We start from the raw sequence: 12,041 nt of genomic DNA, 5'->3' as shown, positions 1-12,041 counted from the left end.
AGCCCTCAGCACTGCTTCCAGCTTATCTCCGGTGAAAACATCTTACCACTGCACACGTGTCCGATAAATGAGGAATATGTATGCGCATACGCTCCACGGACGACACCCCCCTTGTACAGACAAGAACACCTTTCCGTTCAGTGTCGTCCTGCTGTATGCATCAGGTACTGTAATCGGTACCAAAAACATGTGAAAAGACGCTTTGTGAAAATTAAAATCCTTGAAACATAAATGAAGCTATCTGTTTAACACCATAGGTACTAAACACGATTTGGCCAGCTGATACTACGTATACATCTTAAAGTATTAAAAATAAGGTGTCATTTAGAATAGTAGTATGCATTACTGTGAATAACGCCCAAACTATGTAAACTTCCTAGACTTAGAGGAAAGAAAGAGACAGTTGCTATACCCTTCTTCCCTTATACAGTTAAATGCAAATTCTCCTTTACAGTCATATTCCTGATATCTCCCTGCATACACAGCTGATACGCCACCTACTGCAAACCCGAGCTGACAGTCGGAGCAATGCTAGCAGCATTTCCATTCCAACATCGTGCCGGAGCTGAATAAAGGTGCTTTTACAAAAAAAAATCTCTTTGCAAGCTGAGAAGAATAAAGCAAGATAGCTGGCTTTTTGTCCTAGCTTCGATAATGGAGAGAAAAATAAACAGAAGAGAAAAGGAATGCGAAGAAAAACACAGCAACTCTGAAGGCTCTGAGCAAGACAAGGACTATAAAACGTCTCTGATTACTCTGAATGTTGGTGGCTATCTATATATCACACAAAAACAGACACTAACCAAGTATCCAGACTCTTTTCTGGAAGGGATCATAAATGGAAAAATAATGTGCCCATTCGATGCAGATGGTCATTACTTCATAGACAGAGATGGACTGCTTTTCAGACACATTCTTAACTTCCTACGAAATGGAGAACTTCTTCTACCAGAAGGGTTTCGAGAAAATCAACTTTTGGCACAAGAAGCAGATTTTTTCCAGCTTAAGGTACTCTCGGACGCAGTGAAATCGAGGTGGGAGAAGGAACAGCTAGCATCTCGAGAGACTACTTTCCTGGAAATCACTGACAGCCACGACCGTTCTCAAGGACTTAGAATCTTTTGCAATGCTCCTGATTTCATTGCAAAAATAAAATCCAGAATTGTACTGGTGTCCAAAAGCAGGCTGGATGGATTTCCGGAGGAGTTTTCAGTATCTTCAAATATTATTCAATTCAAGTACTTCATAAAGTCTGAAAACGGTACACGACTGGTACTGAAGGAGGACAACACCTTTGTCTGCACCCTGGAAACTCTTAAGTTTGAGGCTATAATGATGGCTTTAAAATGTGGATTTAGACTGCTGACCAGTCTGGATTGTTCAAAAGGGTCAATTGTTCACAGTGATGCACTTCATTTTATCAAGTGATCACAAAAGCAAAGGAAATGAGCATGCAGCCAGTAAATCTCCTTGACCTGCAGCCTCCTGGCATCACAAATAATTATCTATCTTACTAGCCTTGTACCACAGAGCTCGACTGCTAATCAATTGATGTGAGCTAATGGTATGTAAGTCTCATAATGACATCCATCTCTGGCTTACTTAAGCTGAATGAAAATTTTATGCCTGAATTTAATAAATTATCTGCTAAACATCGTAAACACAGATTGAATGCTTTATGCTCTTTGTAATATATGTTTTCTCGATGCTGTCTTTCGACCAGAGAGTCTAGCTGAATTTTTGTGTACTTGTATGACTAACATGCATACACCTAACTGCTCTGCTGAACAGCAGTGAGAGTATTTTCATACAATAAGCAGGCTTAAAATATGTTTTGCTTATAACCCATTCAGAATGGATTTTAACTGGAATAAATGATTTTGAATGCTCATTAGTGTTTATGCTAATCTATTATACTGAATTTGCAAAAAATGAGATTGCAAAAGGGTTTAAAATCAACCAACTTGATTTTAAAGTTAAATGATTTCTCAACTCACTTAAAAACCAAATTTATAGCTGTGTGACTACATTAGTAACAATTGCCAAAACCACATAAACCAACCAAGTAATGCTGGGGGGATTAGTTCTATTACAGCAAAGAAGTTGAATCTGCACAGCATGTTAAATTTTCTAATTATATATACACATATGAAATGGATAATAAAAACATTTGATATAAAGTTTCATGTAACGGGTTTCCAGTAATGACATCCTTCAACATCAAAGTCACTATTTCCTACTAATCACTTGTGCCCATAAGGACAGGGAATTAACAGAGCCCTTGCTTTGCACAATGGCTTACTAAAAGCAACTAGTACTATTAGTTTTGAATAGACCACCTGCTGGCATTTAAGATGCATCACTCTAAGAAACAGAATAAACACCTTTCTCCTCATCTCTGCTATTTATCAAATCTTTTCATTTATATGTTAAACAAAGCTTTAATAGCTTCTGTGGAACAACTGTAACTAATTTAACCACAAGCATTACAAACCAGTCACTCCGCAAAAGCGGACTGAAAAATCATCACAAAAGGCAAAAGGAAGCCGTACTAACTCTAAGTTTACGCTTTGTCCATCATTGAACCCAACCATCATTCACAGGTTGTATGAACCCAGAATTCAAGTAAAATGCTATTAAAGAAAGAAAAAACAACCAAGTTATTTCTCAACTTTCCCAAAACATCAATTTTATATAGAAAAAAATACTAAGAATGTCAACAAAATGCAGTATAACCCATACTAGAAGTAACAACCAAGGAAAACAGCTAACACAAGACAGGCTGAGAACAGTTTTCTTTGGGATTTTAGAGGGAACAAATCCATCCTTAGTAGTAGTGACTGGGAATGCAAATGCAAGGTCCACTTACCCTTCAACATGAAATGATATTTCACCTGTAATATACAATAGGTGTTGTTAACTAGGTCCCTCACCAGAGATGAATTGAGAGGGACTCTACAGCTCCAGAGCAGGCAGCAGTGATTGAAACATATTCTAATATGATTTTATCAAATGGGGAAATCCAACCTTTCCAGAATACTCCCTCAGAATGAGCCCACTGTCTAGAAACGACAAACTTTTCTATCAAGTCCCCATGTTAGAGGCTTACAGATCATAAAAGATGTGGTTCTAAGCGGAACTCCTCCAAACTGAACTGATTAAAAATCAGATAACTCCACATTTCAGGCATACAAGCTGAAGAACTGTTCATGTAACTCAAAACTGCTCTGAGTTTGTCAAAATGCATTAACTATCTACAAACAAAAGATATATAGTAAAATACAATTCTTTACATACACCGTCACTGTGTGTCATCCTGCCCCCCGCCAAGTTATCTTCAAATTTCTATCTTCAAAAAAAATCCTCATTAACCACTAATCTTGTGCATACAAGAATCTGTAGGACTTCTGTGAAAAGTAAATGTGAAAGCTCCCCCAAAAGAAATCCAAAATCCTGATCTTCTAGAACAAGAACTAGAAACACCATCACACAGAACAATTACAAGAAAAGCCCTTTGTGGACACAATTCTCTACATGAGCAAGAAAAAATGACAAGACAATCTAAAAAAGCTCCATAACTAATCTGCAAGTTTTAAAGCAGCATGCTCTCAGTGCTGTCAAACACACAGCCTGTATAAGCACGAAGTCTAGAGGAGGCCGTTGCTCCTAGATGTCAAATCATCCATTTTCACTTAAACGCTTTTGACTATAACCTTCACTTGTAATGGCTCTTTGAGATTTAAAATGTCATTGCCATCGAAAAGAAAAAATAGCAAAAATCAATTTTGATTTCAAACAATTCATATACTTATATGTTAATTAAAATATACCGTGTTTCCTTGCCTTTCAGTTGGGCTCTTAGGATGCCCAGTATCAAGAAAATATTAGCATTTCAGTATCAGAAAGCAGTACCAGTTTTTCATCATAGCATGACCTTACTCATGAAAAAGCAGTAGAGAATTTGATGGTTCTGCATTTATTACGGAAAATACTTTTGGAATATAAGCTATTCACAAGCTGGTAATCACAAATAAAATTCAAACCATCTGAAATATCTTCTAAGAATAGTCTCCTGCTATTCTTAAAAGATTTACTGGAAAGCTTTTATTTGGCAGGCCTTTGGTTCAGAGTACCTACTTTCCTCTTTACCTACATAAAAGAAAGAGCACTTGAAACTCCTTTTTTTATTTAAAGTGAAAAATGTTCATCTCTAATCATTAGTAAAAATAAATACTTTTAAAATTTAAAACTCAATGATTCATTACATTAAGCATTTTCCACTGCAATTTATTTTTTTTTATTTCTGTGTAAATAGCACTTGACATCTATGGCATACATGTAAAGTCATTTGCTGTAACACTAACTTCAATCTTGTCATCTCTCCCCATTTTCATGAGCTCTCATGCATTTCTACAAGTGTCAGGGATTGAAATTTTTATGTGCCATCTCTGATCAAAGGCACATCACTCAGCTGTTTGATTCACATAGCAGAAACAGAAGGAAGATGAGGGTGTCAAAATCATTCTCTTCCCTGTTCACATTGAACAAATCCACAACTACATTGAATCACACCATATCAGCTACAATCAAGATGCTTCAAACTAGTTATAAACCGGAACAATTTTTCAAACCAGGGTGAGGGAGTGTCTTGCTTTGGTATATGAACAAAATGACCACGTAAAACTTCCATACTGTGCATAACGTTTCCTTTTTACTCCATAAATATGTTCAGTATAACATAAATATATTTTCCGTATGGTCAGTCACTCAGGTAGATGCTTCAACATGAATCACATGTAGGCTGTGCCAGAACAGGTACCAAGTTATACATGAGTTACCTTTTCTATCTTCTCTTTAAGGTTGGAAATTGCATATTTAATACTACTATGACAATGACAAAGCTGCAAAATCAAGCGCTTAAGTCAGAAATACTAACAGTTGTTCTAACATTACTTTGAATATGATGTGCATGCAAAGTATTTCTATTCATCTTTCTCTCATTAAGAGCTGGATCACAATGAACTTATTGGAACAGTCTTACAAATATCAGGAAGGAACAACAATTTCCATAATTTCTCTGACGATCTTCAATTGTTTGGGAAAGAACCTCCCCCCCCGTTCCCCAAGGAGTCCCTTAACCTGCTCCCACGCAGGTCGGCTCCTCTTGCCTCCCTGCCCATCTTCTCGGGTGAGAAAAAAGGACCACCATGCAGACAACTCAGAAGGGAGAGAGGGAGCTGAAGGCAGGACTGACCCCCATACACTAAAAAAAGACTATCCCCACCCCTGTAAGTTCCCTGAATGACTGCTCATGAAAGAGCAGTGCCAAGTGGACCAAAATACCCATCGTATTCCATTGTATTCCACACTCGTATGCCCAGCTTTTCCACTGGCGGAGAAGCCAACGGCTCTTCTATCACGCTTGGCAGTACACTGGCACAGTTATCACCTATTTGGTTTTTTTTCCTACGTAAGGACAAAACATAATAGTGGCTGCACTATGTCAGACTAAGGTCTATCTAGCCCAGTGTCCCCTGGCGACTGTGAACTCTTTCCATCCCCTGATTCTCCACATCTCTGGGTAGAATCCGCATTTTTGATCCTTTGACCCTCACATCCTTCCCCTTATCTCGTCTTCGTCCCACATCACACAACTACTTTTCGTTTTTCTTTCACCGTACCCCTCCCTTTCACCAGGAGGGCTGTGGGGCTCTGTGAGGGTTGGGCAGCAGCCTGACTCAAGAGGAGAAATCAGTAAAGACAGTGGCCAAAAGCAGATGCCTAGGAAAAAATGTAAAAACCAGAAAATACCATACACGACGATGCTCCCTTGAAGTATTCTCTCAGTCTCCAGCCACTTACTGCCCAATGACTTCTAGGGCCAGATGTGGTTTCTTGGAGGTAGCCTTGATGTTGTGAAACACGCAGGCTGGGCAACAACGTCAAATTACAGCTCCAACTCCGCACCTTCAGTACCTGCTCACCCACTGACCAGTGTTTCACAGCACCGTAACTGCACTATTGACATTTTGACATATTGACTCATGCCTTATTTTTAATTGTGTTTTTGCATTTGTACCTATTACACCTGTGTACGTGGCAATTGGTCACTTCTTTTCTACAGAAATTAATATTTCTTTAGATCCTAAAGGGGAAAAAAATTTACATCATTATTTGCACCAATCAGTGGCATTGTTATTTTCACCTCTTACTTAAAATCATTACAAGGTTTCCATTCAGGAAGATGGGAACAGCTTAAGAAAATTATCTTCCTCCTTGTCTCCCTACTAGTATACAAGTAGAATAAGGGCAGGCAACAAATATCACAATTTAATAACAGCAGTGCCTCATCCATGAATTTATTTGTGTAGAAGGGTCATGTTGCCCTAATTCTGTTGACTAATGAATCAGGATTGGGGATGAAAGGGACGAGTTAATTTGGGTCTATGACAAAATAAATATTATTTTCTTAGGCTAGAATTATTTCATCTTTGCTAGATAAGTATTGTCTAACCCTAATTTTGTCTCCTGTCCTGCAACACAGAGCAGAAATTCTTAGATTGACAGGAAAGTGACTACTAGTTAAATAACTAAAAGTATTTTCATTTGGAGATATAGGTTTGCATAATTTACTAGGCTGAAACAAAAGCAATCAATAAGGCACAGGAAATTTAAGATCAGAAAATTAATGTTATGGTTTTTAATTACTTTTGAAATAGACATTCTGTAAGTCCTATGCACCAGTATATCACACAGAACATTCTCTCAAAACACTGCCTCTGTAAATCATCATCATTCACAATAAAATGCCAGAAAACGAGAAGCACGGCAAGGACTGGGGAAGGTAGGAGGGAGATGTATGATGATACCTGAGGAATACGGATGAGCAAGCACTCAGAATAAGAAAGGACAGTTTCCTTTCTTTCTGAAAGAAATTGCATAATATCCTATAGAACTAGACAGTTGATTTCTTTTCCTAAAAATGTGCGTAGTAGGAGTACCACACACAGCTAAAGCAACAGTCTCCCAAAAAGCTGTTTCTGTCTGCGCTGGTAACAGTTTAACATCATTGCCATTATCATTTAACACCATGTTTGTTCATTTTAAGCTTCAGAAAAGAATACTGTTCTGTTGCTTCAGAAACAAAAATGTTCACAAAACTGGTATAGTAATTATAGCTGTAAACAGCAGCTACTCATTTAAAACCCTGTTAGGCATGATGACATGCAAGTTCAACATGTTAAGGTTTCAAAACCAAGCAGTTAGAAGGTGACTGTTAAAAGTCAAGCCATTCTGAAGGTCTGTAAACTTCTCCTGAGAATGCCAAAAACGACTATAGCATTGCCTTGTTTACTGGTGTCGTGACTTTTGCGGCTACAACCTCAGTTTATAGAGTTCATGAAACCCACAATCTTTCCAGACATTAAAGAGGGATTCCACTAGTCCCACCCCAAGTTCAAGTTACCTGAAAACTAGATCACTACGCTTTTCCAGGCTACATCTTTTTTGCCTTTGACAGCACCTCATCCCAAGCTCTCAACAGCAGCTTTGTTCCAGGTATGGAAAGCCTGGCCAAAAGGAGTTGGCAGGTTTTCTTGCTCACATCTCCCGAAGGGAGATTCGGTGTCCTGTGTGTAAGGGGATGCCGCTCCACTAGCTGCAGGAGCACACAGAGGAGATGAGAATTCAGATTTAAAAGCCCAAGGCTGCTTGCTAGGGAAATGCCCTGGGAAGATGAGGTCCAAGGGGCTTGTTAGAGCCATGGGCCTGATGCTCAGGGAAGCTTGCAGTGCTGGACTCCCTGAGCAGTGAGGGTGAGGAGGGAGCAGCGTGGTGAGAAAGCCTACAACACCTGAGCAGTCGGAGATGAAGAGGAGGGCTGAGGGACTCCGCATCACTGACAGTCACCTGGAGACCTTGGGTTTAGGGAGAGGATGCCAACACAGTGCAACACTGAGGCTGTACAACACAAGTAACGTCTAATTATCCTGAAATTACTAAATTAAAAAAAAAGAAAAAAAGAAAAAACCACCAAAAAAAAAATTTCTCTTTTGGCTTTTCATATGTCATGTTTCAGAAAGGCAATTTGCTTTTTTGCAGCAGACGTCAGAGGAATGGAGAGATTCATTTTTTGTAAAATTTGTTAATGCAAAACCTTGAGCTACAAATCTACTGCTGCAGCTCCACAGAAAGCTGCTTGTTATCTCAAAGGAGGTTCTTGATTTTGTACCATAGTGAACAGATGAATAAAAAAAAGAACAGGTCAGAGGTGGGTACAGACTCTCTCAATTAGGAAGAAAAAATTAAGCAAACAAACTAGCAATGAACAGGCTAAGCATCAAAAAATGTAAACAGAATAAGCAACTGTAACACTAAACCCAGTCATTTATTGCCTCTCTACCACTTAAATAAAGCCTTTAGCAAGTATTAGGGATAAAGCAGTACATTTTCTCAATGCTGAAACTGGTAATCTCTGAGGAGACAAATTAAAGGTCCTGCAAGCCAGGCTGATAAGAATCAGCTTAACAGAGAAAAAGGTACTCTCAGGTTAGGAGTGTTATCAATACTAACTTTATCTAAGGCCTGCAGCATTGCCAGGTCTTGTGATACTTCCAACACATTGTCTAAAATGAACAGCAAATAATGTTCTTTCCCAACAGGGCAGAAATCTAACATGTAGGCTATTTTATGCCTTCTCACGTTACAATAAAAGTCAACCTCTGTAAGACTCTTGTGCCATGCACAGATGATGATTTCAGGGTTTGCCCCCAGAGTACGGTGCAGAAATCCCTAAGACAACCTGCACGAGTAAGACAATATGCTGTAGCAGAACTACACGCTGCTCCTGCTCCACTATCACCACAGCTGTTGGCAAGATGCTGGGGCTGGAAAAGCCTTATAGCTCAGGAAGAGCACCAAATGAGCTCTGCTAGACTGCTTCCAGACTGAAGCGTACAGAAAGCTCGGGTCCTGCTGTGCTGCAGCCTCCAGTGCTCTCGCAGCTGCAGTTAGCCAAGGCAGAGGTAAGACACAACCTCAGAAGAGCTGCTCTTGCTTTTGCTTCCATTGCCTTCCCCCCCAAAAGTTACTCCCATGGTTGAAAAGAAGAAACTTTAACTGTCCCTGATGCAAGCTGTGTAACAACAGTAGAGAACTGGGGGGAAAAAAAAAAAATCAGGGAAAAAACAAAGCACAGCCTGAGAGTAATAGGACTGGATCAAGCTAAAGGTCTGCTTTGCTCAGCACTGTGACTCCAGCAAAGTGGCCAAAACCAGATATCCATCAGGAAGCCTAAGGGCAGAGCAGACATGAATGATTCTCCTACTGGGTATGTATCCCAGTGTCCACCAGGCTTTTGTGGCTTGAGGTCTCTTAAATCAGATATCCTCTCAGTCTTAGTACCCTTGGGTGGATTTTTTTTTCCACATACCTCTCTGGTCTCCTCTAAGGTCATGTAAGTCTTTAGCAAATACCACCTTCACATCTGCATCTTCTGGCAAGGAATTCAATAGCTCAATTACATTCTGAGTGCAGAACCACCTCTTTTTATTTACTTTGAAACTGCCTCCTGCTAGCTTTACATCTGCTACACACCAGTCTTCTACTAGCCAAGGCAGCAAGCATTCGATCTCCCTCTGCCCCTTTGATCCATCGTTCAAGGCTCTAATTTGCAATACTGCAAAGGTCGTGATCCTGCTGGTAGGTGGGTGAACTGCAATAATCAGCAAAATCCCTCACAGAAGACAAACACAATTTGTGGAGTCACAATCTGCGATGCCAGGCATGGCTGAAATTCCTGGGATTTCTCAAGAGTCAGAAGGGAAGACCAAGAACTCCGATACGAGCCAAAAGCACGCTTCTGCTTAGTGCAATACTTCGCTGGATGTGGACATCGTTGAAGGACAGAATAGGCTTGTGGGATTAACTCCCACCATTTTATATCAGGTTCTGTTCTCAGGATAGAGACTGAATGACAATGAATACATCAGTGCTGCTCAGGCAAACATAAATGTTACAATATTCATACAGAATACTAAAATAAATAGCCAGACCCTAAGGACACTAAGGCCATTTATGCAAGTTCTTAAAAAATGTAACTCAGGTTTGTGTCGACCTACATTAACTCCACACCCTTTTTGCTGTTCTACCAGTCTACCTTCCTATTTCTCCACAATATTTATTACAACTAGTATGACAGATGTTGACTACACATACCTTAAAGCAGGAATTGTTGCTTCTTTGTGTGTTTTAACAGCTACAAATGGAGTCTCATTACTGATTATGGCTCCTGGAAAACTACTGGGAAGCTTATAAAAGTTTTATTGCATTCATCTGCCAACAAAACCAGTTACATTGCCAAGACAAAAACTGTTTCTGTGGCTTGAAAACGGCAGATTCCATAACCAAGTTATATTCAACAGTGAGTTTTGAGCTAGCATTTAAATTAAGAATTAGTTTTACTCCTCCTGATGATCATTTTTCAGTTAGAGTTTCACTTTGAAGTATAATTAATATATGCTAACAGCTTTAAAGAGGATTAAATCAAATGTGCATTTAACAGCTTTATACAGCCCTGTGCCACAACAGGTTTTTTTAACAAAAAATTGCTGATTTTACCACATGCAGTTCAGTGTTTATCAAAGTGCTTACACTGAATTTCAAATATTCCGACACATGTATAATCAACACCTGACTTTTTTTTATTGCAACATCAAAAAACTAAGCAAATGTGATCTACAGACAATTCAAGTGTTCTATAGTTGTGACTGCAGTTAAACATGTACATTCACGACTGGCAAAATTTTAATACTATGTTCACACAATATTGTCTGTAGCAGTTCAGATAATTTACTCCTTTTAACCAGAGTCAAATCAGAAATGGTGCCAATGGTGCCTTTCCCTTCACTTAGAAGGCACTTTTACTACTCACTGGCAGGTTTAGGGAAAAGAGATGACTAACACCTTGTCCTTAAGCACATCAAGTACTGAAGGCTGCTATTTGCTATAAACTTACATCAAAGACTTTAAGAGATGAAATTTAGGTACAACAGGATTTCAATTGGCTTGAAGAAGGTTCAGGAATTTCAACCAGTAGGTTGCACATAACACTCCCTGATGTACACATTCTTGAAGAAAAAGGTGCATCTGCAGTTTGTATACAGAGTTGATATATCCACCCACCCCCCCGAAAGCAATACTATGCTTTCAAAACTACATTCTCAAAGCTTAGGCAACATTATAATCAATCGCTGCCCATGCGACTTTCATTTAACTCACTTCCACAAAGACAGTACCAAATTACATTTGCTCTTACATGAGAATGCATTTCTTTACCATATCATTCTCAAAGGACTACACAGGCTCAGGGTGCAGCTTCTGGGTATTTTTATTGGGGCAGGGGGGGAGGTCGGGAGCAGGTCACACTTCAAATGGCACAAATGCTTGGTTTTCACAGCTTCTGTCATCACCGACAGCACTTACAGGCAGGTACAAGCAAAGCCATCAGCAAACAGGAGCTACGTACACATATTTGAGTTTAAATCACTTGCTCATCACCATATAGGAACAAGCAAAGCCAATTCTCATTTCTCTTTTGCTTTAGCTGAGTGTGCAATCTGCTACACTCACATTTAACACAAAGCCTTCCGGCACTAAACAACACTGGTTGAATCACCAAGCAGTATTTATCACAAGCACTAATCAAATACGATTTCTGTACAGAAAAAGTGATCTAAAATGATAATATGCAAAAGGAGCTCAAATTAAGATTAGGTAAACTTGTTTCAGGTATGTCTTGATTCCTGAATATTTTGACTATAACCATAGCATCATTCAAGATAACTACGGATACTGAAGTTTTGCATGGGCTCAGCCAACAAGGATACTTCATAGAAGGAAAATCCATGAGGGCCTGTTAAAACACCATCACCCCAGCTCTAGGTCTCTTGAGCTGTGAATCATTAAAGGCTGGAAGAAGTATTTTGGGGAGGTATCACTATGCTTCTGCGTTGTTCTTATCCTCTTCTCAAGGCATCTGCTAT

At 39.3% G+C, this 12,041-nt stretch overlaps 2 protein-coding genes across 3 annotated transcripts in view; one reads left to right on the top strand and one right to left on the bottom strand.

Annotated features, from left to right (window-relative positions):
* The window catches only part of GTF2F2 (general transcription factor IIF subunit 2), a 90,426-nt gene that overhangs the window by 57,769 nt on the left and 20,616 nt on the right, over nt 1-12,041 (bottom strand). The gene's annotated exons all lie outside the window — the stretch shown is intronic.
* KCTD4 (potassium channel tetramerization domain containing 4) lies at nt 391-1,891 on the top strand. Its single transcript, XM_009923366.2, has one exon. It carries the CDS (start codon nt 655-657, stop codon nt 1,426-1,428), a length of 774 nt encoding a protein of 257 aa, XP_009921668.1. The 5' UTR covers nt 391-654; the 3' UTR covers nt 1,429-1,891.

This window comes from Haliaeetus albicilla, chromosome 15 (assembly GCF_947461875.1).
Source record: "Haliaeetus albicilla chromosome 15, bHalAlb1.1, whole genome shotgun sequence".
In the NCBI taxonomy this organism is placed as follows: Eukaryota; Metazoa; Chordata; class Aves; order Accipitriformes; family Accipitridae; genus Haliaeetus; species Haliaeetus albicilla.
Note: the sequence above shows the minus strand (reverse complement) of the source record. Positions and strands in the feature narration are given on the sequence as shown.

Coding starts and splice junctions, on each gene's coding strand:
- KCTD4 (XM_009923366.2), top strand. CDS start 655: ATGGAGAGAAAAATAAACAGAAGAGAAAAGGAATGCGAAGAAAAACAC.